A 21,383-nucleotide genomic window follows, 5' to 3' on the forward strand; every position below is an offset into this window, starting at 1 on the left:
CCCCCCCCCCCCCCCCCCCCAAGATAATTTTTTGGAATACGTGCATTTCCTCCTTTGAACGTACGCAAACATATAATGGAGATCCTGCACAGTGTTTTATAAATGAGACCCCCTGGTCTTTACAAATTATTCTAAAATTAAAGTCCCCCTATATATTGTGTGTTACTATGCTTACCCTGATTTAAAGAGTTACCGCACTAAGATAAACAGCGAAAGATGACACACCATTGTCTAACTCGCAATACAGCACAATCCCGTCTTCCCAGGGGGCACATGATGCGTGTTCGGAGCTCAGTAGATCTGGAAGTGAGCCGAGGTGGTGCCGTCCTTCCAGCATCGCAGGGTCTCAATGACGGTGGAGCGACACAGCGGACACGTTCTCTCCCGGTCGAACCACAAGCACAGGCACTCCTCGCAGAACACGTGCTGCAGAGGAACAGAATGCACACGCAACATTTCTTATTTCTTACAGCTAACATATGTCTCTAAATAAATACATCTCTTTAAATCTCATTACAGCCCTGCGTGTTGTTATCTACAGACTGCAACACTGTTTAAATGGTCATTTTCTTTCCTATTTATATCTAAAGAGCAACTTAAAACCAGCTGAAAGCATCTGTTTTTATGAACTTCTGGTGGATTAACTTCTCACCTTTCTCCATTGACACTGAATTGTTCCAGCTGCAACTTAGCACACTTCTGTCCATACCCAACCTCACCCATGGGTGATGCTGGCTGTGGTCAGAGGTTCAGCAGTCTCCGACTACTTCACAGAGTCCTTACCTGACAGAGAAGGGCGATGGGGTCTCTGAAATCCGCCTGACAAATGGCACAGACATCGCCCGCCTCGCTGCACTGCTGACCGCCTGCCCTCACTCCATAACTCTGGATGAGACAGAAAAGAGGGAAATTTAAACTCTCCTAGATTTATTTAAATCTCAAAGCAAAAAACACAAAGTTGAGCATATCTCTGTGTGTTTACTGATATGTGAAAAGGATAAAAATTGTTTGAATCTCACCTGAGCGCTGCAGAGCATGACCAAGGCCTTGCGGATGGCAGACACTCGTCCACAGATGTCAAAGGACTGCAAAACAATAAAGAAGCACGATCAGATTTTTATAAACAACAACTGCCCAGAAGCCCTCCTATTTTTAATCATATTATTCACTTATTGCATTGTATTTAAGTTGAATAATTGTAATTGTTTTATTGATCTAATTTGTATTTCACTGTTTTACTACTATTACCGTGATCATAGCTTTTAATTATATTTTATTACATTTTGATCATTTTATTGTCTCGCGTCCAATGGTCTGAAATTGTTTAATTGCTGAATTGCTTTCGTCTTTTCTGTTGGTGTCAGCAGCCACACTTGTTCAGTCTCGGCTCGTCTGTCATCTGTGAAGCACTTTGAACTGCACTGACCTGAACAAGTTAGCACTTTCTCCAGAGCAACTCAGCAAAGTAACATCTCAAATCTCTAGGATTTTATTCAACATAAAGCGATACTCTGCTTCTACTGGTTATGCATTTTAACATTTTTCTCTAAACTTTATCTTACCGTTATCCTGTGTGACACAAACAGCATGACAACGGTGAATCAACCACTAATGCACATCGGCATACTCTAATATTGACACACTGCTAACATTGCCTGATCTTGGAAACCACCAGAGTGCTGCACCTCAGCATGCACGCACGCACGCACACACACACGCGCACACACACACACACACACACACACACACACTCCACCCAGTTCAGCTGAACAAGCCCATCATCAACAGCTACATCCGCTGAGTCACTGGTGTATTAAAAGAAGTCTCGACTATAATTGTCAACACACTCTACGGAACACATGACGGTGACAACCTCAAACAATTCATCACGCCGTCATTTGCCGTTTCATTCATGCAACAACTAGTTTTACTGTCTCATTGCGATGTTGTGACAGACTGGAAGCTGACGCATGGCTCTAAAGATCTCTTTCTCCGAAAGTCTTTTTAAGTTCCCTTATACCTCTGCTCAGTGACTGGCCTTGCTGCGACCTAAGGTTTCTCTTTCAGTTTTAAAATCCAGGCCCAAATATCTTTCCAATCCAGGGGAAGAATAACATTGAAGATGATTTCTAATCATTTTGGTGAGCTAACTTTTCATCAAGCCTCCCTCTCAAGTCATTTCCCTCTTTTCTCTGGATCCCCATTCACTTTGTGGGTCCCCAACAGATGAATCAAAAATGTTCCTGATGACCCCCTTCAGTTATACTCCATCACTACAACATTTGTCTTACATGTACGCAGTCTGGACCAAAGTGGTGGACCGACCGCCCGCCCGTCTAACTGACGCTGCCAGTTCTACAGCCTCACTTCTAGCGTGGCTAAAAATCAGAGGCTCATCTAATTCCTCCTCCCCTAGAGGAGGAACCCTTTTCCTTTTTAATACCCGATGAACTCTACTCTAGTACCACCCCAGAGCCGAAACGTTTACTGTGCACACAACATATCACATACGTCTTATTGTATGAATCATAGATCCATCATCAATAGTATTGCTATGAGACTTCCTGAAAATATTCATACTCCCAAACTGGGAGAACGCAAAAATTTTAATCGAGAAAATAATCAGCCTATTAATCGATAATGAAAATACATGTTTGTTGCAGCCTTTATGACCTCTTGTCTTCCACCACCATCACTATAGACCTGAGCTCCAGTAAGTCTCTAAGAGTAACAATATTATCATGATTTTGATTATACTTTTCCTAATGTAAGCTCTAGAAAAGTGCTCAAGGGGTTTTAGTATTTAAGTAGCAATATTCATATTTTAGGCAGCTTCACTTGCTTCTATTTTTCTATGCTGAGCTCTTTTCTTCACAGGAGTTTGTCCTCCATCTGTTGTCGGCCCTTGAACGTCTTATTAATTAATTCTGATGCAGGAATTGAATTGTGTGCAGTCTATATTTAATTTATATAAGTTGGAACACTATATTGATCTTTGCTAGATGCTTTGCTACCGGGCACAGATTACCTTGCAGAGGCTGTAGATGATGATGAGTGTGGCTCCCAGGAAGTAGCTGTTGGACGGGTCGTCTCCCATGATGTACTTGTACCACAGCTGGATGGGCACCAGGGCCCGAAACAGCTGGCTCAGCTCCTCTATCAGCAGGTAGAACTTACCCTAGATAAACACACACAAATTAGAAAGTAGAACAGTAGAGGAGGCCTCTCTTGGTGCTTCTATCCAACTTTTTTTTTTTGAAGTGCATTCAACTTGCATTGGAGGGGCGACGCCTGCTAGAAGAAGTCTGATTGTATAGAAGTCTGTGAGAAAATGACACTACTTCTCACTTGATTTATTACCTCAGTAAACATTGTAAACGCATGTATGGTCTCAATCGCTAGTTTCAAGAATTCTTCATGGAGTAAATTATGGTCCCATTTAGAGTAAATAGACAATAAAGCAGGGTAAGCTTTAGGGCGGGGCTACCTTGTGATTGACGGGTCGCTACCACGGCGATGTCCGGTTTGGGAGTTGTTCATGTTTTCATCTTAGAACTTTAACCTTTTTCAGTGTGTTTTTAGTTCACAAAAAGGTAAATTGTCATTTTTTTGGTCTCCTAAAAATGTCTTATTCAGAGTTCGATTGTAGCTCCAACCTCTCATGTCACTTCTGGTTGCAAGTCGAGGCTTCAAACCCGTAGTCCACAAACCAATAGGTGACATCACGGTGATGAGGTCCACTTCTTATATGCAGACGATGGTCCAGTAGATGGCAGGGACTGGGAATGTGCCCACCTAATATTTTTCTTTTTAAACTGGCAGTGCCTTTGAAAAAAACCATCAAAAACAAAGGCGACCTTTTTAAGGCTTAACCAAAGTTTGACTGAATGAAAAAATACTAAAATCGAGACAATATGTATTCTTCCTTTGATCCACTCTTTTACTGTCCAAAAAGCGGAAAAGAGCTGAACAGCTTCGAGGCACTCTTCTATCTAGTCAAGAGCAGTGCGGTATTAAAAGCTTAAAACAGCAGGCCTCCAGCCCAAACATGGCTGCTGTCCAGAGCGCCGCAGTTTCACAGCAGTACAGGCAATTTCCCCACACTGCAAGGGAAACTGGCAGCGGCTCCTTCCACCTGCTACCCAATGCCCACATTAAACCCAGCCCTACGGGGGCTTGCTAGCTGCCTTTAAAAAAGGACCCCTTCCCTAAATAATCACGAAGAACAAATTGAACTTCTGACTGCTACAAAGTGCATTAAGTGAATTGGGTACGGTTAAAAACAGAGGGGACCAAAATGGAGGCAAACTTGATTCCCTAATGGCCCCTGTGGCATCCCAGCTTGCATAATGACTTCCTGGATGTTCACTGACAAAGATTGATGACTGTGGGTAAAGAGCCACAAGCAGCCAGGTTGGTCGGGGAGGAAGGCCTCTGCTAGTGGCTAATTCATCTTCCTTATTGTCCCCTCAGCCTCGTATCCCACAGTGCCCATCGCGCCCACGCACAAACTGTCAAATCTTAAGTTTGGACAGAAGCCAAGGAGTTTGAGTAAGCTCCACTGCAGGCCTTGTTCGAGTGGTTTCCTCCTTTCTGGTTATATTACATCGTCTGATCTCTTTATCCACTCCATAACTACACACAGAAACAGACACATAACTTTACTTTCTAATCTACGAGGCCGTTATAACTACATTGCTATCTATTAAATCTGCGGGTAAGTGGGTGGGGCTTAAAATGTGGTTATAATCTTCTTTTTCTTTGCCGTCTTTGTTTTCACACTGCTACGTGTGTTGCTGCTTTACAGCCACCGACTGCTGATCAGTGAAATCAACAGCACGATGTTGGTGGGGACACACACAAGTAAAATCATTGTAACATGGCACTGCTAGGTTTCAAAAACTCCACAGGTTACTTTAAAGTTTTGGGGTTTCAGTTGGTACCCATTGTGACTTTGTCCTTTTCTCCACCCTGCACGAAGTTATTCCTCTATGTATTCCAAACAAATCAATAAAATATGATAATGTTTGAATGAAATTTGACTTTAATAATAAAATGAATCAATTCAGTAGGTTATCAAGCAAAAGTGCCACACATTGCTGCTTCTCTGTTCTCTGTGTTTTATATTGTTTTTAAACAATTAGATATGTGGGCTTTAAGACGTCACCTTAAACCTTTGGAGTAATGGTCATATTTTACTTTAAGACCTGTATGAACAATGAAGTCAATTAATATCAATAATAATATTAACATAATTCATCAGTCTAAAAGAAACAATAGTTACTCGCCCTACTTAACTTGTGACTCATGCTCCTGTTGAACAGCCGCAGAAAGTCTTCAACATTAAATCTTGCTCGAGGCAAACAGAGCAGACAAGTGGAGCAGCACCAACAGAGCAAAAAATAAACCACAGATCGATGTTACGACCACCAAATTTAGGAAGCAGGAGACTCAGAGACACCTCGTAAACAAGAAGGAAAACACTCACAGCAGCACACAATGAATAAGATTCATGCACAAGCAGGAAGACACGAGCCCTTCCTCGTCATGGAACTTCTGTATGCGCTGACGCTGGTGATTATGTCGGATCATTAGTGCATCCGCGTTTGTTCTGCAGTAACGAAGCAGACGGGCTGATTATGTGACTTTATGGAGTTCAGAATAGACGGGACTGTTCGGCCGTCACAGTCCTAGTGATGATACAATCTGGGATTCGCTAAGATCCTCAACATGTGTCCCTTAAAGCTGTAAAATGATGTACGTGTGTGTAGTATATCTGTGTGTGTGTGTGTTTGTAGGGTACAGGTAATGGTCCAGCTCCAGGGAGGGATGACCTCACCCGTGCAATCCCCTCGAGGGCAAATGAGCTCAGTTGCTGGCTGTCGTGGTTCTGATAGGCCTGTAGGTCTGTTTATCAGTGGAAAATGTAATCCTAATACTCCCCTCTACTCCCCTCCTCCCCTCTATCCAACACACAAACACACGCACGCGGAATATGAGCTGCACCTGTATGAAAATCAGAGTCTATCTGTGTGTGTGTGTGTGTGCAGTCATAGTCAGTTGCCTCAGGCCAGACTAACCACGCACACAGACCTTATGAATACAAAGCAGTTTCACACTGTGACCCTTCAGCACTTTCTACACTCAGCGGAGTATTGCATCATAGTTTAGCTGATTTCTTTTTTAATATTGTCTACCAAGTTCCTCAACTTTGTCAGTGAACTTCCTGTAACTCAATCATTGTTTGTACCGTGTTATGGATAAGCTAAACATGAATATGGCAGTCTATACATTGACACTCAGATTAGATGCCTTTTAAGTGCGTCATACAAGGTTTGCTTGGTTGGTCTATATGCTCACTAATGTGTTTAAAAGGACAAATACACTCCTACATGCTACATGCTCTTATGCTGTTATGGCTTTTGCAAGAAGTCGAAGAATTCAAAACCTTAAGGTTAAAAGTTAGCCTAATTCTTCATTTGGGCCTTTGTTTGCTGTCAACTGATCAAATGCACAAAAGGTTTGCCATAAAGTGGTTATAGGGCAAAAAGCTGCAAGCATTTATTGCAGTTTAAGCAAATGTCAAATGCACATAATGAGGGCTGCAATTAAGAAATAAATAATAAAAATTATCTTTAAAATGTCTATAAAATGGCAGAAAATACTTGCTACATGTTTACAGAGCACACGGTTGTGTCTTGTCAGACTGTTACAACCTACAACAGAAATTCTGATAGAAAATAAAGGAAAGTCTCAAATCCTCTCATTAGAGGGGCCAGATCATTTGTTTTGGTTTTTTGGTTGAACAACTCAAAAAAAGACTAACTTCAGCACTTCAAAATGCCATTATAACTGCAAATTTACAGTTAAAGTTTCTAGTAATGACTTATGGATATAATGTAAACTGTGTCCCATGAAGAAGATGTAAGAATAATTCACATTTTCTGTAGATCTAAGGGTCAGAAAAATCAATGTGGATGTCTTACCCTGGATTTGAAGGCCAGGAGAATCTTGGGCAAGAAGAGGACAAAGCATTTCAGGCCGATGGTGAAGTACTTAAGGACAAAGTCGGTGATGCCCACAGCCCAGATCAGATCGAAGAAGTCAAAGCTGTTGAGGTTGGGCCTGGCAAATATGAGGCTAGAAAAAAAAGAAAACAGGTAGATGAGTTGTTAATGGGAGGTCTGGTGGTTTCACACAGGATGGAAGAATGACAAGCAACAGAAAGGCAAATGTTTAACATAACTCAAGAAAACGCTCTGGAAACCAAAACATGAAATAAACACAAAATACTCACAGGACAAGACCAGACAAGAACAGGAACGTTCCCTAAAGGAAATGGAAGTCAAAATGAAATGGCTTACACAACACAAGAAGAATGGGAAAACATAAAACGTATCAAAAAAAATCTAAAACATAAGCTGGCAGGCGTAGAAAAAAAACACAAAGCTACTGTTAAATACCTGCGTGTACACTACCTGTTCTGCAGCTCCTCTTGACTGAACGTGTAGTAGAGATACACTATATTCCCTGCAAGGAACCCGATGATCCAAAGAGCAACAAATACAGAACGTTCCGCCTGGCAACATAGAAGAGAAACACACAATACATTTCTTTAAATATAAAATTGTAAATCAACACTTGCAATAATGTCACACATTCTTATTACATTGCGGTGCGTTATTAGTCCGTCTAACAGTGAGCTTGTGTGTACGCGCTCTCGTGTATTTGCTAAGAACGCTCTGGGGCGTTGCATTTTTCACTTCAGTTTTTGGTTGCATTTTTTGTAATTTAGTTACTGTAGTTTATCTTGAGTCAATCCAATGTACACCATCCCACTGCTGTAAATACTCACTAGAGCACCCAATGTGCATTCATCCATGGCTGAAAATAGTCCCCAACAAGTGCACTATCAACTCCTGTTTGAGTAATGTTTGATAAAAACCAAAGTGCCCTGTTTTAGAAGGATACTCTGCCTTTACTAAAAGGGAAACTACACCTACGAGCCACTTAAAAAAAAGACAAAAAAACAAAAACTCAAGGTGTTCCTGAGATATCGTATTCACGAGAATTACACAGACTACTGATCGTCACCTTCGACCACCAGATTCTAATCAGTTCACCCTTGAGTGGAAGTGGACTTTTGTGCGAAATTTAAAGAAAGTCCTTTTCTGCTTTCTTAAGATATTACAACAATGGACGGACGAACAACCCAAAAACATTGTTGTCGGGGCAGCGGTATAAACATATGAAATAACACCAGCCTTATCCTTTAATATCGGCATGTGCTTAGCCTGACTTTGATCTCAGACTATGCATGTCTCAGTATTTAAACTAACATTTGAAAAGATGAGATGTTTTACCCGTAATGACACTTGGTGCCTAAACGTGGAATTGGCATAGGCGAATGTGCTGGCCATGCCCACACACACAGCAATACCTGCAGGAGAGAAGTGCAACATCATCACTAAACCACACCTTATGACTCTGTGATGCAAGTAGCGTATTATCTGACACCGTTAGCAGCACTACCTAGCTTATGCTGGAAGCAGACTTTAGCCAGCAGAATGAGGATGAAGGGGAAGCCTCTCTGCAGCCATGTGACTACTGCCTTCAGCTCAGACAGGGCTGGGGCCGGGGTGGACGGGTCTTCCTGGGCCTCCTCCCTGGAGCTGTGCCTCTCTGAGCCGCCCGCCGTAGCGGCCTGCTGGAGCAGAGAGGAAGTCCTGTGCTGCAGGGCCTGGTGGTGGAAGTGGTGGTGGTGGTGATGGTGGTGCGGAGGCGGCCGAGGGAGAAAGGGTCCACCCTCTGTGCGGTGGGGGCCTCCTTCTTCTCTGGACGATGCAGTCATCTGGATAAAAACTTCAGGGGGAGAGCCCAGGACTAAGCCGGCTGCCTGGAATTGGGCAGAGGAGACAGAGCTGGAGGGGACGCCCACCAGGCCGGAGAAGATCTGCTGGGGTGAAGCGGGAGAGTCGGGCTTCAGGCAGTCAAACACACCACCCTCATCTAGGCTGCTCTCTGATCCCAGAGTTTGGCTTCGGCTCCTGAGTGAGGATACAAAAAACATCTTAAGCCTAAACAATGGCTATGCTTCATTTTACATATCCTGTATAGTAAAATTCCTCTCTGAGGTTGTGCAGAAGAGTCAAGTTCTTTATGGATCTGGCTTTGAAATATTGCAATTAAACATTGGTTTGGCCCAAGCACAGGCAAATAATTGATTACTGCAGGGAGATGGTAGACATCTATGGTATCACTAGACAATGAAAGACAGGATGTATGCATGTAGACAGGGGGGGTCCACATACATTTGGCACAAACAAAGGGCTTGTGCTGCTCCTGAGAGCTATTCTTCTCACCTTTCAGAGGGCATGCCATCCGTGTTGCTGCTGTGTCTCCTCTGCATGGCATACCGCTCACCACCACATGGTCCAGCCCTGCAAAAATGCAAATCAACAGATTCTGACTGACAGAGAGAGGCCGGTGCTATGCTCGTTTCCTCAGCTATTCTGCCTTTGAGTGCGTTTTTATTCGTTAGACAGTAAGCTGAACAACATTACAGACGACTTTACCTGAGTAAGTTCTGTGAATTGCCCCGCAGTTCTTGGCATATTTAGTGTCAGGTTTAGCTTTAGTGTCAGGTTTAGCTAGGTTGTTGATGCTGCAGCAGAGAAGATGCTCCGACAGTGCAGCTCTAAAGACTTCCTGTAGTGCGTCATCGACGTCCTCGTATCCACCAATCCGCGTCCTCCTTCCCACCACACCACATCCGTGTTGGAAAATTTGTTTTGCAGATGGTGGATGTCAAGACGTCGCTGGATAAACACAACAGTGGCTCTTCGTTAGACGTAACGTCGGACGATACACAGCTGTGTTCTTTAAAATAATAGGCTGCCTCATAATATATTGTTTCTTGGCATCATTGTGTAGCTTATCTAAAAGAGAAAGCTAATGCTAACGACATGCTAGCTAGCAGGCTAACAAAGCAGGCTTTTATGATGAAGCACAGTTAACTAGCTTACGTGCACACCAGTTAACTGTTTTTTATCAGAGCTTTATTCATATTTACAGCTATCTGTTATCCGTCAGCATCTCAAACCTGCAACATGGGTTAGCTATTGTCTTGTTGGTAATGCTAACTGTAACGTTATTTATCACAGTTGTCAGTTAAAGCTAGTTAACGTCAGTTTGCAGAGCCGTTTTTTACAGTTTTTTGTGCGAGTCATCACGTCGTTACACGGTCCTGACAAATAACGTCAGTCGGGGAATTGATACTCTTCCCCCCCCCCCTCTGGAGGTTTGATGTGTTGGACCGACCCTGGAAAGCCATGCTATGATGGTGCTACGGCGGTTACTGAGGAAGCGCTGGGTGCTGGGAGTTGTCTTCGGACTGTCTCTCATCTACTTTCTCACCAGCACGCTCAAACAGGTACACAAACTCACACTGCACTAAATGGTAGTATCTTCTGCAGCAGTACATTAATACTAAATCTAAGAAGTAACCTGACGGGGATGTCTGTTTTTGATGCAAAATTCCTGCAAACCCAATATTGCCGTAAAGCAGTGCTGCTCATTAACTCAAAATGTTGTCCGCAATGGCTTTAATACATGAGATACCTCCAAATAAATGGTACTGCAAGATCAATCTATTTGGGGTTCAGTGTCTTGAGGACACAGAGGACAATTCAACATGTGGACGGTCTATCTACTGAACCATTGTGTCACAATTTCTTACAGCCCAACCTAACATTTAGGTTACTTGTTTTGCCCAATCAATAATCTAAAACCCAAATATATTCAGTTTACTCATACAGATAACAAAAAAAAATTGAACTAGTAAATTCTCTGCATGTTTGCTTAAAAGATTACTAGATTATATTGCCGATCATTTTATTTCTCCACTCTTGATCTCACTTTATATCTCATCATATCGTCTGACCCGCTTCTGAACTTTGTTGAGTTTTTTTCTCTGACAGCATTTCATGGCCTTCCCCTGTGTGAATTGTGCAGGAGGAGCGGACCATACGGGACCGCACGCTCTTAGAGGTTAGAGATTCAGACCATCGCATCCCCTGGAAAGTGCGTTTCAACCTGGGCAACAGCAGCCGGCAGATCACTCAGTGCAGGAACTCCATCCAGGGCAAGACGCTGCTCACAGACGAACTTGGTGAGCAGTGCAGCCGTTACTCACCACCATACAGTGATGATAACACGGCAGCTCCTCTAATCAATGCATGTTCTCCTCCGTGTTAATGTTTTACAGGTTACGTCTGCGAGAGAAACGACTTGCTGGTTAACGGCTGCTGTAACGTCAACGCTCCCAGCTCCAGACAGTACATTTGTAAAAGCTGCCTGGCCAACGGCTGCTGTAGCATCTATGAGTATTGCGTGTCTTGCTGCCTCCAGCCCGATAAGGTAATCTGTCACATCAAGGAAGTTCAGGGTCGTGGGGCGTTACTGTCATCTAGAAAGTAATGTGTCTACATGCATGCATGCATGCATTTTATATGAATGAACAATCCTGAAATGCAAGAATTCAGATGCTAGATCTTTTAAAAGTTGAATATTGAGTTTGCCTTTTAAACACAGCAGTGACCGCGAGGGGAAGAAAGAACCGGTTGAGCAGATTGGAGTCTGTGCTTGTGTGTTTTACACACACGCTCTCTCTCTCTCTGTGAACTCTTCCTCAGCAACTTCTCCTTGAGCGCTTCCTGAATCGTGCAGCGGAAGGTTTCCAGAACCTCTTCACCGCTGTGGAGGATCATTTTGAGCTGTGCCTGGCCAAGTGTCGGACCTCTTCTCAAGTGAGTTACGAGATAAGCGAACGTGAAAACGTTCAAACTCTGACAGAACACAATCCTATCTTCCTGAATACAGAGTCAGTCTGAAACGCTAGTGTAGTAATTTTGAAAGCATGATATTCATCTAATACTCATCTGTCTATTCTTTGGTCAGTCAAAGTTAGACAGAAGATGCATTTTGATGAATGTTTCACTATGATTCATTGCTATTGTGTCATCAATTTCCTGCATGTAAAAAAATGGCAACAACAAATTTTGTCTGTTCTCTTTATGAATATGATTATATTTGTTCACATTCATTCTGCCCCGGCTTTGATCTTTGCTCTTCCTAATATTAAATGTTTACACATTTCAGAATGTATCTTTTGCAAGTTGTTAGTTGCCGTTAATAAGAGCATCAGACAAATTCCTAAAATCTGCATTTTATGGTTTCTGGAGCTGAATGAATGTTACCACGCATTTTATTACCACGCATAAACATTCAAATGCTCTGTTGTTTTAGGAGACAAAAGTTTCATGCTCAATTTTAACCTATTGAATGGGTTCATTCAGCAGCAGAAGTTACTTCAATATAATAACATGTTTATTCTTTTTCCTCCTCGTGCAGAGTGTTCAACATGAGAACACCTACCGAAACCCTCAAGCAAAGTACTGCTACGGAGAGAGTCCTCCAGAGCTCCTTCCTGTGTGAGCATTTCGACTTCCCTCTCGGGTTTAGGAAGAGTTCTGACAGCAGCGGGTCAATACAAGCGTCCCTGTTCGGACCCCTAAAGGTGCTTGGAGAGGAGACTCTCTGCAAAGGAACTGCTGTCTTGGACAATTTTGCGTTATAGAGGCAAAGAGATGGAGACGTCTAAGACCAACCTGAAAATGGACAAAATCTGTGATTATTTACACTTCATAAGTGCATCGAACGCTCCATACATTCATCCGTGATGATCATCAGGTCTACGTAGCAGGCAGCTCATCCATCAGGACTCGCCTCAAACCGGTTCATGTCATAAAATAGGCTTCATTTTTAGAAGAAGGTAACAGCTGTTTCATGTTTGTTTTTTTTATATATTAAATACAGCAAAGAATGTGTCATTACTTCAGTGTGTAGTGCATGCATATGAAACTATTTAATAAAAGTCACTGTGAAATGAAATGGGTTTCTATTTTATAAATGGTGACAATTAAAATGTATTTGATCATACCTTTTGAAAAGTTTATGAAGTGTTGCGTTACAGGTGAAGAGCAGTTCAACACTGGATAATGTGTGTAGTTTATACAAAATAAGGGTGGTTTAAGCATGCTGAACATTCTGTATTTTAAAATGTGTTGATAAAACTTGTGGGTTTAATGTGCAAGATACAACGGAAAGTAGCAGCACGCACAGCTCCACATCTTGTATTGAGTGCACGGCAGTGCCAAGGCTCAAGGAAACAAAACACCAGCGCTGAGATAATTGGTCTCATTTAAAACTGAACGTGTTTCAGCTACACTAAGCAGTTTTACCCACTATAAAATAGGCTTTATTGGCGAGGGCCGGCGTTTTGTTTCTTTATTGTGCTTGAGAAAAGGAAACAGGACCGTATGATCTAGCTTTCATTTTATTTGCCAAAAAATTGCATTACATTAATAGAAGGTACAGTCAAAGCTGTGTTGTGTTGAAATAAAAAAATATCATTTAAGAATCTCCACAACAGTGGTAGGAAAGTATATCAAATTATTCTCTCAATTATGTAAAATATGTGGACCTTTGCTGATGATATTCTACATCCGACGCGTTTGAAGCTCATTCAGAACCAAGAAACATTGGAACTTCTAATTGAATATTAATTGATCGCTTAATTTGAGGAGGACAGGGCCCACATTAATCTTTGTTACAGTGTTTTTGTCCTCTTGCATTGCTTTGATGGGACTTTGACAGACTTATCTGCCTCACCGTGCTCTGTCCATCTGTCCACAAATTGCAATACAGTGATTGGAGTCCAAACCGGTGGCTCTCTGTAGGTGATTCTTATCAGCTTCTCTTTCTACCTCAGGCAACGTAGCCCGTTCACAAGGGATAGATGGCCAGAGCGTAACAATTAATCATTGTGAAGGCCGAGAAAACAAACCGTCGTAATTAGAAAACGTATTAGAGCCCCTTTTAATTTGCCTCTTTGGCAAGTTGATTAATTACGGTCACATGGGAACAATGTCAGTTGCTGAGTTTATTTGAACAAAGCCATTTATTTTATAGCTTTTTAAAGGAATAGTTTGACATTTTGGGAAACACTAAAATGTTGCTACCTTGCTGAGAGTTTGATGCGAACATTGATTCTGCTCTTCACTGATCCTCTCATCCAACTTTCAGCAAGAAAGCAAATATGCCAACTTTACAAAATGTCATACTACTTCTGTAAACAGTTGAAAAATAGCTAAAATCGTGACTTTATCATTTATTTTATCTACCTAAAGGTGCATTGTGTAGGATTTGGCGGTATCTAGCGGTGAACTGAAACTTCTCCTGTGTAGGAGAACTACAGCAGCTGACATGAAAAAAATGAAAACAGCACTGGTCCTTTCTAGAGCCAGTGTTTAGTTTGTCCGTTCTGGGCTACTGTAGAAACATGGCCGCCGACTCCGCAAAGAGAACCCGCCTCTTTTATTAACGACTCATTCTAAGGTACCGAAAACACAGCGATTCTTATTTTCAAGCGATTATACTTTAAAACCAACATACATTATATAACATCATATTCCTCCATTTATTTAATAGTATGAAAAGTGAGACAGACATTTGTTTCAAATGTGCCAAATGCATTACAAATAAGCATCAACAAATCCTTCACCATTTAAAAAAAAGCTGCCATAAACTGTAACCTTGCCTCCTTACAAACTGATTACAAGAGGTATCCACTCCCCTCCAAGTACTTCTGAAGTGTCGCCTCAGAAGCTTTACGTTTTATCTTATTCTTCCCTTTGATCTTGGAAATTTGGACCCCAGACTTACGCTCCAGCCAGTCCAGATAGACCCTGGCTGTCTTCAACAGAGTGTGACTCCACTGCTTCTTCTCAAACACATGCTTGGGCATTTTGGGTGGGGGGGGCTTCGGGGAGCATTCCCCACTGAGGATATGCTTCGCACACACTGCGAGTATGTTGACCTTAGAGATGGTGTTCTTGAGCTCCTCGTGAAGTGAAACATCTTTGGGATTGAGGTTGTCCCTCTGGTCCTCCAGGACTTCCTTCAGGCCTTGAGCCATGAAGAGGAGGCTGCACTGAACTTTTGGCCCATCGAGAGGAGAGTTCTGGTGGACCTTGAGCTCAGGGAAGCCAGGGGACCAAGTGCCCAGGTGCTCCCCATTGGCGTTGTCCTGGAAGAGAAGACCAACAGTGACTTTAGTTGGAATATTTATGTTAATCATCTCATGAAATATAAAGCCTGCAATCTCTCTGTATCGCAAATGTTCTACCAAACTCTTAAACTATCCGCCTCAGCATGGATCTACACCACACCCACTCAAGAAATGTGTCTGTAGATTAAAAGATATGGTTTCAATAGATAGCATTAATCCTTAACAAAAAAGTCATTAACAAAAAGACAACTGTTGGAGATCATATCATATCATATGTCAGACACCCTCAAATGAGCTCCGCCAACTATATCATAAATAGTCTAGGAAAGTAACTCTGTACACTTACTCAAGTACACCATGTTGTACTTCATTCATTCATTATTTGACATGTATCTTTACAGCTATAGTTACTAGTTACTTTTCAAAATAAAATGTTCACAGCACCACCGTGTTATGGTGGTTAAAGAGATGCATCTCTATGACATTTCAAGTAACATTTAACAATTCACCTCCACCAACTGCAACATTAAAACGCTGCCTGCATTGCACTGCATCAGTTGAAGTATTTCAACAGTATGATAACTCTATATGCTCTTTTGACACTGGGTGATTTGTAACCATTTTGAACATCTTGTACTTTTGATACTTGAAAATTGTTTACCCGTAATATTTCCGTACTTATATTTTTTTAATGCAAAATATGTATACATTGTGACATTGGCTACTTTTGTTTAAGCAAAGGTATTATGTTACTTACAAAACTTTTCAAGCTTTCGTCAACTAGACTTCTGGTGAGGGCCGTCAGCTCCTTCAGATTGCATGAAACACCAGCAGCATGTTTCTGTGGTGCAGGTCCTGCATCCAAGCTTTGAATCAGAATCACCATCCAGGTGCACGCCACTGTCAGAAATCCTGCAAATGCAAGTGAACGACATTCTAAATCCACCCCCGTAATTCTGAAAGACAAACATTAGTTAATGAATGAAGAAAGTTTGTGCCAACGCATACTGTACCTGCTCTGTATTTCATTCCGACTCCGCTCAAGTTTTCGAATATGACAAGGACTGTTTCCTATAGCGATGATAATCTCTTTTCATACTTGCCAGCCACTTGAAGTTGACGTGTGAAAGCAGGTCTGAAGATAAATTTCCCCTATCTCTATCTCTATCTAAGCCATATCCTTTGATGAAAAAAAATAGTAAAAGCAGCATATACCCAAGACTGGGTTCTTTTGACAAGTCAACACCTTTCTGTCACTTCCACTTAAGGAAATGCTGCAGGTCACTGATGGAGATGATTTGTATTCAACTGTCACGAAGGTTTACTCATGAAAACTTGTGTTTTTGTATTCTGAATAACTTTCCAGTGCAAAAACATCCATAAACATTGTAATGATAAAAAATGTATTCATTTATTAAATAAATTTAAGTCACTGATCCGGCAGAGCTTTGGTTTGGAAAATGATTTATAGAGAAGACATAGGTCGTGTTATCACCGGCTTTTATTCACCTTGCATGCTCCGCACACAACAGTTGAAGTTGTATTTTGTACAAGCAATTATTTTCACCCTAAACACAATGTCTTCTTGCATCATTTCAGGTTCAACACAAATAACATTCTTTACACACGTCAGCTGTTTATCACATATGTCTGTGATGGCATATTTACATCATATGTCTGATCAATTCCTTCTCTGATCCCCTTGATGCAACACTTCCTGTGCGCAGGGGTGATGCTAACCACACTCAACAATATCCTTTGACGTCAACCCAGCTCAGTTAAATTGAACAACTATGGGTCAGACTCTACATTACTGGTTTGATTCGGTTTGCTTGAACGTTAGCTCTTTTTAAGCAAAAGAAACAAAAAGCAAACTGATACAGGACAATGCAGAATCTGAATTGCATGTATATATATTTACACACACGCACAACTTCATCAACACATTTATTTACCCTCTGGTTAATTCATGTAAATATGAAATGCTTTGTCGGGTTGCCACCCCATATAAAGGGCAACATATGTTTTGTGGAATTGAAAAATATCAATGAAACAGAAAACTCTGAAATTAAAAAATAAATAAATAATAAATAAAAAAAACACAAGGTGAAAAGATAAAAAGAACAACAAATAAAATGTGCAACCTCAAGTCAAACTGCAAATACGGTCAGTAAGAGGCCTTTTACCTTTACCTCGGCCTCACCGAACTGGAACGTACCACCTGCTCAGGTATAAGCTAAATAGATAGAAGGCATCAAACCATACAGAATAAAAAACAAAGTATTGATTTAGGATTCCTTAGTTACTCCTGACATCAAAGCTGACCTATAGGCATACATGCAAACCCATGAGTACACCATCTTTAACAAAATGCCATTTACTACAGAATGGTTGTACCCTTCCTTCCATAACTGTGTCGCCCATTCCTTCACTGCAGATTGAACCTAATGATGCAAACCTGTTTTCACCCTTACTGATTGAGGAAATGATTTACACCAACCTCAGCGGGGGGGAAATAAAACTAAATAAACCTAAATAAAACTACACAACTTACACATGAATAAATAACAGGTGAACTCAAACATTGGACTGGAATAAATGTTATAACACACACAAAGAAGCAGCCTTTCACAGGCTTGTCATGTATCTCCTCTTCACATATTTTAGCCTACTTTTAGATAAGTGTTACGTTGTATAAATAAAGTGTTATAGAGTTCTGCAGGCATGACGTATTTAGGCCAACCAGGAAGTTAGCATTGCTCCGGTTCCCTCGACAAAAAGCTAATAGGATTTTTTCCAGTGGATTTTGGATTGTAGCAGAAAATGAACTCTGTGGCAATAAAATGTATGATACTTACACAAGATAATCCTCACAAATGAACACCACTTTTATATAGGCTAACATTAGGCAATAAACAACCTACACGGTCACATGACTTCACGTCACCACCGCTAAGCTAAAGGCAGACTAGTGTTCTACTGATGACATTTCGTAATCTCATTTAGCCACTTGTTAGAAACTGTTTGAAGACGCGTAAAAGCTTCATAACTTAATGACGTACTTTATGTCATCAAACAAAACTTTTAAAATCTCTTAAGCTCGTGTCAACCACAGACCTTATTTTACGCATCTAATCAAAAACACACACACAAAAAAACATCGACTTTGAGACAAGGGAACCGGAAGTGCAAAAATGCTGATCATCATGTTGTGTATGATGACGTGAATACATCAATAATCACAATTTAAGATACATCACAGTTTGACTGCCATTGATTTAATTCACATTAATTCCTGTTTAAAACAAATAAATATCCATAAATAACAACAACAAAATACAAATTGTGCAAAGCAAGGCCATTATTTCCAATGGGTAGCGTTGCTGTGCTCTCATGGTCACCGACTTTCCACCAGAGATCAACTAAATTAAACTTTGACCCCAAATATGTTGTTCTTCACAACACATATCCAAAAGAGAGCTGAAGTCACGCCCGTTCTGGCGACCTTATTGTGGAATAAGTCTTCAATGGCGAAACACAAATATTTTTTGATCCAGGTTTAATTGTGCCGGGAATTATGTATATGTCGTTTGTCAATTTAAAAGATAATTTTGCATTTCAAGAAAGTTGCAGCTTGTCATAGATTTGTTGTTGTAACATTTAGTTTTGTATGAAACCGATCAGTGAACCACATCTGTCTTCTCACACAATGAACGTCGGCAACACAACCGTTACCTTGGCCTGCTAGCTAGCTAGCTAGCTAGTTAACTAAGCTATGTTCCACGCACAAATTCTACGTTTTCTTACCCAATGTGTTTTATCCAGCGACTCTTTTTATCAGCCGGGAAGCGAAATAATGAGCAAGACGAGTTGTTGAGTGCGAGTACATCCCGGTACGAAACACACAGGCATCGTAGCTTCAGCAAGAAACGTGACTTACGAGACTTTTGGGTGTGTAGTCTTTCTAATTACATATTCTCACAGTCTCATATGTCAACAGCTTTATGCCAACTTTCTTGACGTGCAAAATTATCTTTTAAAATGACAAACATCATATGTGTATTCCATGGCACATTTCAAACTGAATCAAAAAGTTATTTGTTTCTCGCCATTGAATACCGTAATGATTTTCTTTCTGATTTGGTCCCATGGTGGTCCACCAGAAAGAGCGGAACCTTTCCCTCTCTACAGGATTCTGGCATTGACCTGAGGCAGATGTTGTAGTGGTGAGAGTCTAACCATGAAGGAGAATAAAGGGAGAGTACATTATCTGCACCTCTAAATTTTCAGTTATGCAACCCTACTCTCTGATCATACTGAGGCTTTGGTAAGAAAAATCTTAAGCATGGCAGAATATACCAGAGAGGACGAGGATACCAGGTGACATCATCAGGGTATTTTACCCAGACTTCTCAGAAGTGTCCCTTTAAACGCGTCCAATCCCTGCTGCCTATTTGTCAGACACTTCCGATGCCTCCGCAAGTGCCTGCGACACTTGTGGAAGCCAGTCCTTCAGAGCGACTATGACACCCCATCCATATACTCTTTTTGCATAGTCAAGATTGTGGGACCACTGTGGTGGGGCTGGTGTTGTCGGCAAAGATTTGATGTTGATGAGCATGGTCTTAATTTGAGCTAAATGGTTGAAGAGGTTTCCCTTGACACGTGACAGTGGCTCGAGAACAGATTTGCTGTCGCCCCAAGAACCCTTCTGATATTCTTCTACCTTTGAAATGTGCAGATAAAAAAGCACACCCTTGATGTAGATGTCCTGCAGCTTCTCAATAATGGTGACACCAGACATTGATGAGTCAGGAACATCGTCTGGAACGGAAACATCCACGGATCCATGAAAGCCTATCTGTAAAAACAGAATTTGAATGAAAAGGTATGTGTAGGCCTACATCTATTTTTGTGATTATCTGATACTATGAGTGAGTGGAATGGGGCGATGTCCCTAAAGGCCTGCGCGTTGTGTACGGGACAAATATCATCCTAAAGAAAATGACAACATGACAGAATCACTGGGTGGGACTTACATATTCCTCCAGCAGCTCATTTGCTTCAAGTATCAGTACGGATGTAAGCAACTTAGTGCTGTCTAAGTCCCAGCTGGTGTTAGCTGGAGTTGGAGCAGGAAACACTGGCCTCCACTGGACTTCCAGGAGCATCAAGACAAGTACTAAGAAAAGATCATGTGGGTACAGGTAAATCAAAATGTAACACAGATTATAAGGGAAAAAGAACTTTATATAAGACAAAACCACTTAACAAGTACAATTTCTGAGAGTTATAGGGGCTTCAATGCATCTTGAAAATTGTAAGTGGTCTCTTAGCTGGGAGTGGTTCTCCCAGCTAACTTTAAGATCCCTTTTTATCTTTAAAAGCTAACCATTAGACCCTATTTCAAGAAATCGTACAAAGGGAATTCTCCATCGTGCTATTGGCACATTGTATTTTACTAATTACAAGCAAAACATCTGGAATTCATTGTTTTTTTTTAAAGTATTTTTGAAGTGGCCTTTTTTTCCAGTGATATGCTGATAAATATTTGGGAAAGGAAGCAGGCATTAATTCAACTTTTTTTCTCAATACATGAAACAGAAAAAAACAATATTACTTAAAGAAATAAAAAACACATTTAATTAATTATCTTTTTAGAGTGTAGGGAGGACGAGCCTACAAGACACTACTAATACTAATAAATGCACCTGCCGGCACACAAAAGTCTTGACAAAAAGTTGCTTGTAACATAATTCATATAAACATTTGAATTTTGATTTATCACTATTGTACAAAGTACTACTTTTTGGGCATTAAGTGGCTGTGTTGATTTTTTTCTTTTTAAATGTAGCATTAAAATGATAAAGATATTTACCATAGTGCCGTAGCAATCCATTGAGTTTATAATCCATAGTGAAAGTAGTCAGAGATTTGCTTGATGTCCGGCGGTTCTTGATTCAAACCACATAAAAACAGCAAGGTGCAACTTTTCACTGGTAATCTGGCCTATATATACAGTATCTAAAGTGTTTGGTCATCTACATCCCACCCACACACAAGCTCACACGCTCCAAAAAATGACAAAATTCCTTTTCACTCATCTCCCATGTTATGACAGAGTATGCGGCTTGTATCAGCCCTTTGGTCTTAGCAGGGGTGTGACTTACACTGAAAAAGAGCGGGATTTTTTTTTTAATTTAATGTAAATTTCAGATCTTACACCGATTACAAAGTTCAAATATCAACACAT

The 21,383-nt window shown here is 41.0% G+C and overlaps 2 protein-coding genes across 3 annotated transcripts; one reads left to right on the forward strand and one right to left on the reverse strand.

Annotated features, from left to right (window-relative positions):
- Positions 1-11: 11 nt before the first annotated feature.
- rnft2 (ring finger protein, transmembrane 2) lies at positions 12-9,694 on the reverse strand. The gene is made up of 10 exons (XM_031849604.1): positions 9,576-9,694; positions 9,363-9,440; positions 8,533-9,047; positions 8,364-8,440; positions 7,479-7,579; positions 6,987-7,140; positions 3,029-3,178; positions 1,020-1,085; positions 784-885; positions 12-426 (listed from the first exon to the last, which is right to left on the reverse strand). The coding sequence occupies exons 2-10, from the start codon at positions 9,407-9,409 to the stop codon at positions 292-294; spliced, it is 1,347 nt and encodes a 448-aa protein (XP_031705464.1). The 5' UTR covers positions 9,410-9,440; positions 9,576-9,694; the 3' UTR covers positions 12-291.
- spring1 (SREBF pathway regulator in golgi 1) lies at positions 9,611-12,951 on the forward strand. 2 transcript variants are annotated; one of them, XM_031849606.1, is made up of 6 exons: positions 9,611-9,851; positions 10,301-10,432; positions 11,014-11,170; positions 11,267-11,418; positions 11,694-11,807; positions 12,412-12,951. In XM_031849606.1, exons 2-6 carry the CDS (start codon positions 10,337-10,339, stop codon positions 12,493-12,495), a joined length of 603 nt encoding a protein of 200 aa, XP_031705466.1. In that variant the 5' UTR covers positions 9,611-9,851; positions 10,301-10,336; the 3' UTR covers positions 12,496-12,951. The 2 variants fall into 2 exon arrangements, with proteins under 2 accessions (XP_031705466.1, XP_031705465.1); XM_031849605.1 differs by having other exon boundaries at positions 9,614-10,432.
- Positions 12,952-21,383: the final 8,432 nt, after the last annotated feature.

The sequence above is a fragment of the Anarrhichthys ocellatus genome, unplaced genomic scaffold (genome assembly GCF_004355925.1).
Source record: "Anarrhichthys ocellatus isolate YVR2014 unplaced genomic scaffold, GSC_Weel_1.0 scaffold9, whole genome shotgun sequence".
Lineage (NCBI taxonomy): Eukaryota > Metazoa > Chordata > Actinopteri > Perciformes > Anarhichadidae > Anarrhichthys > Anarrhichthys ocellatus.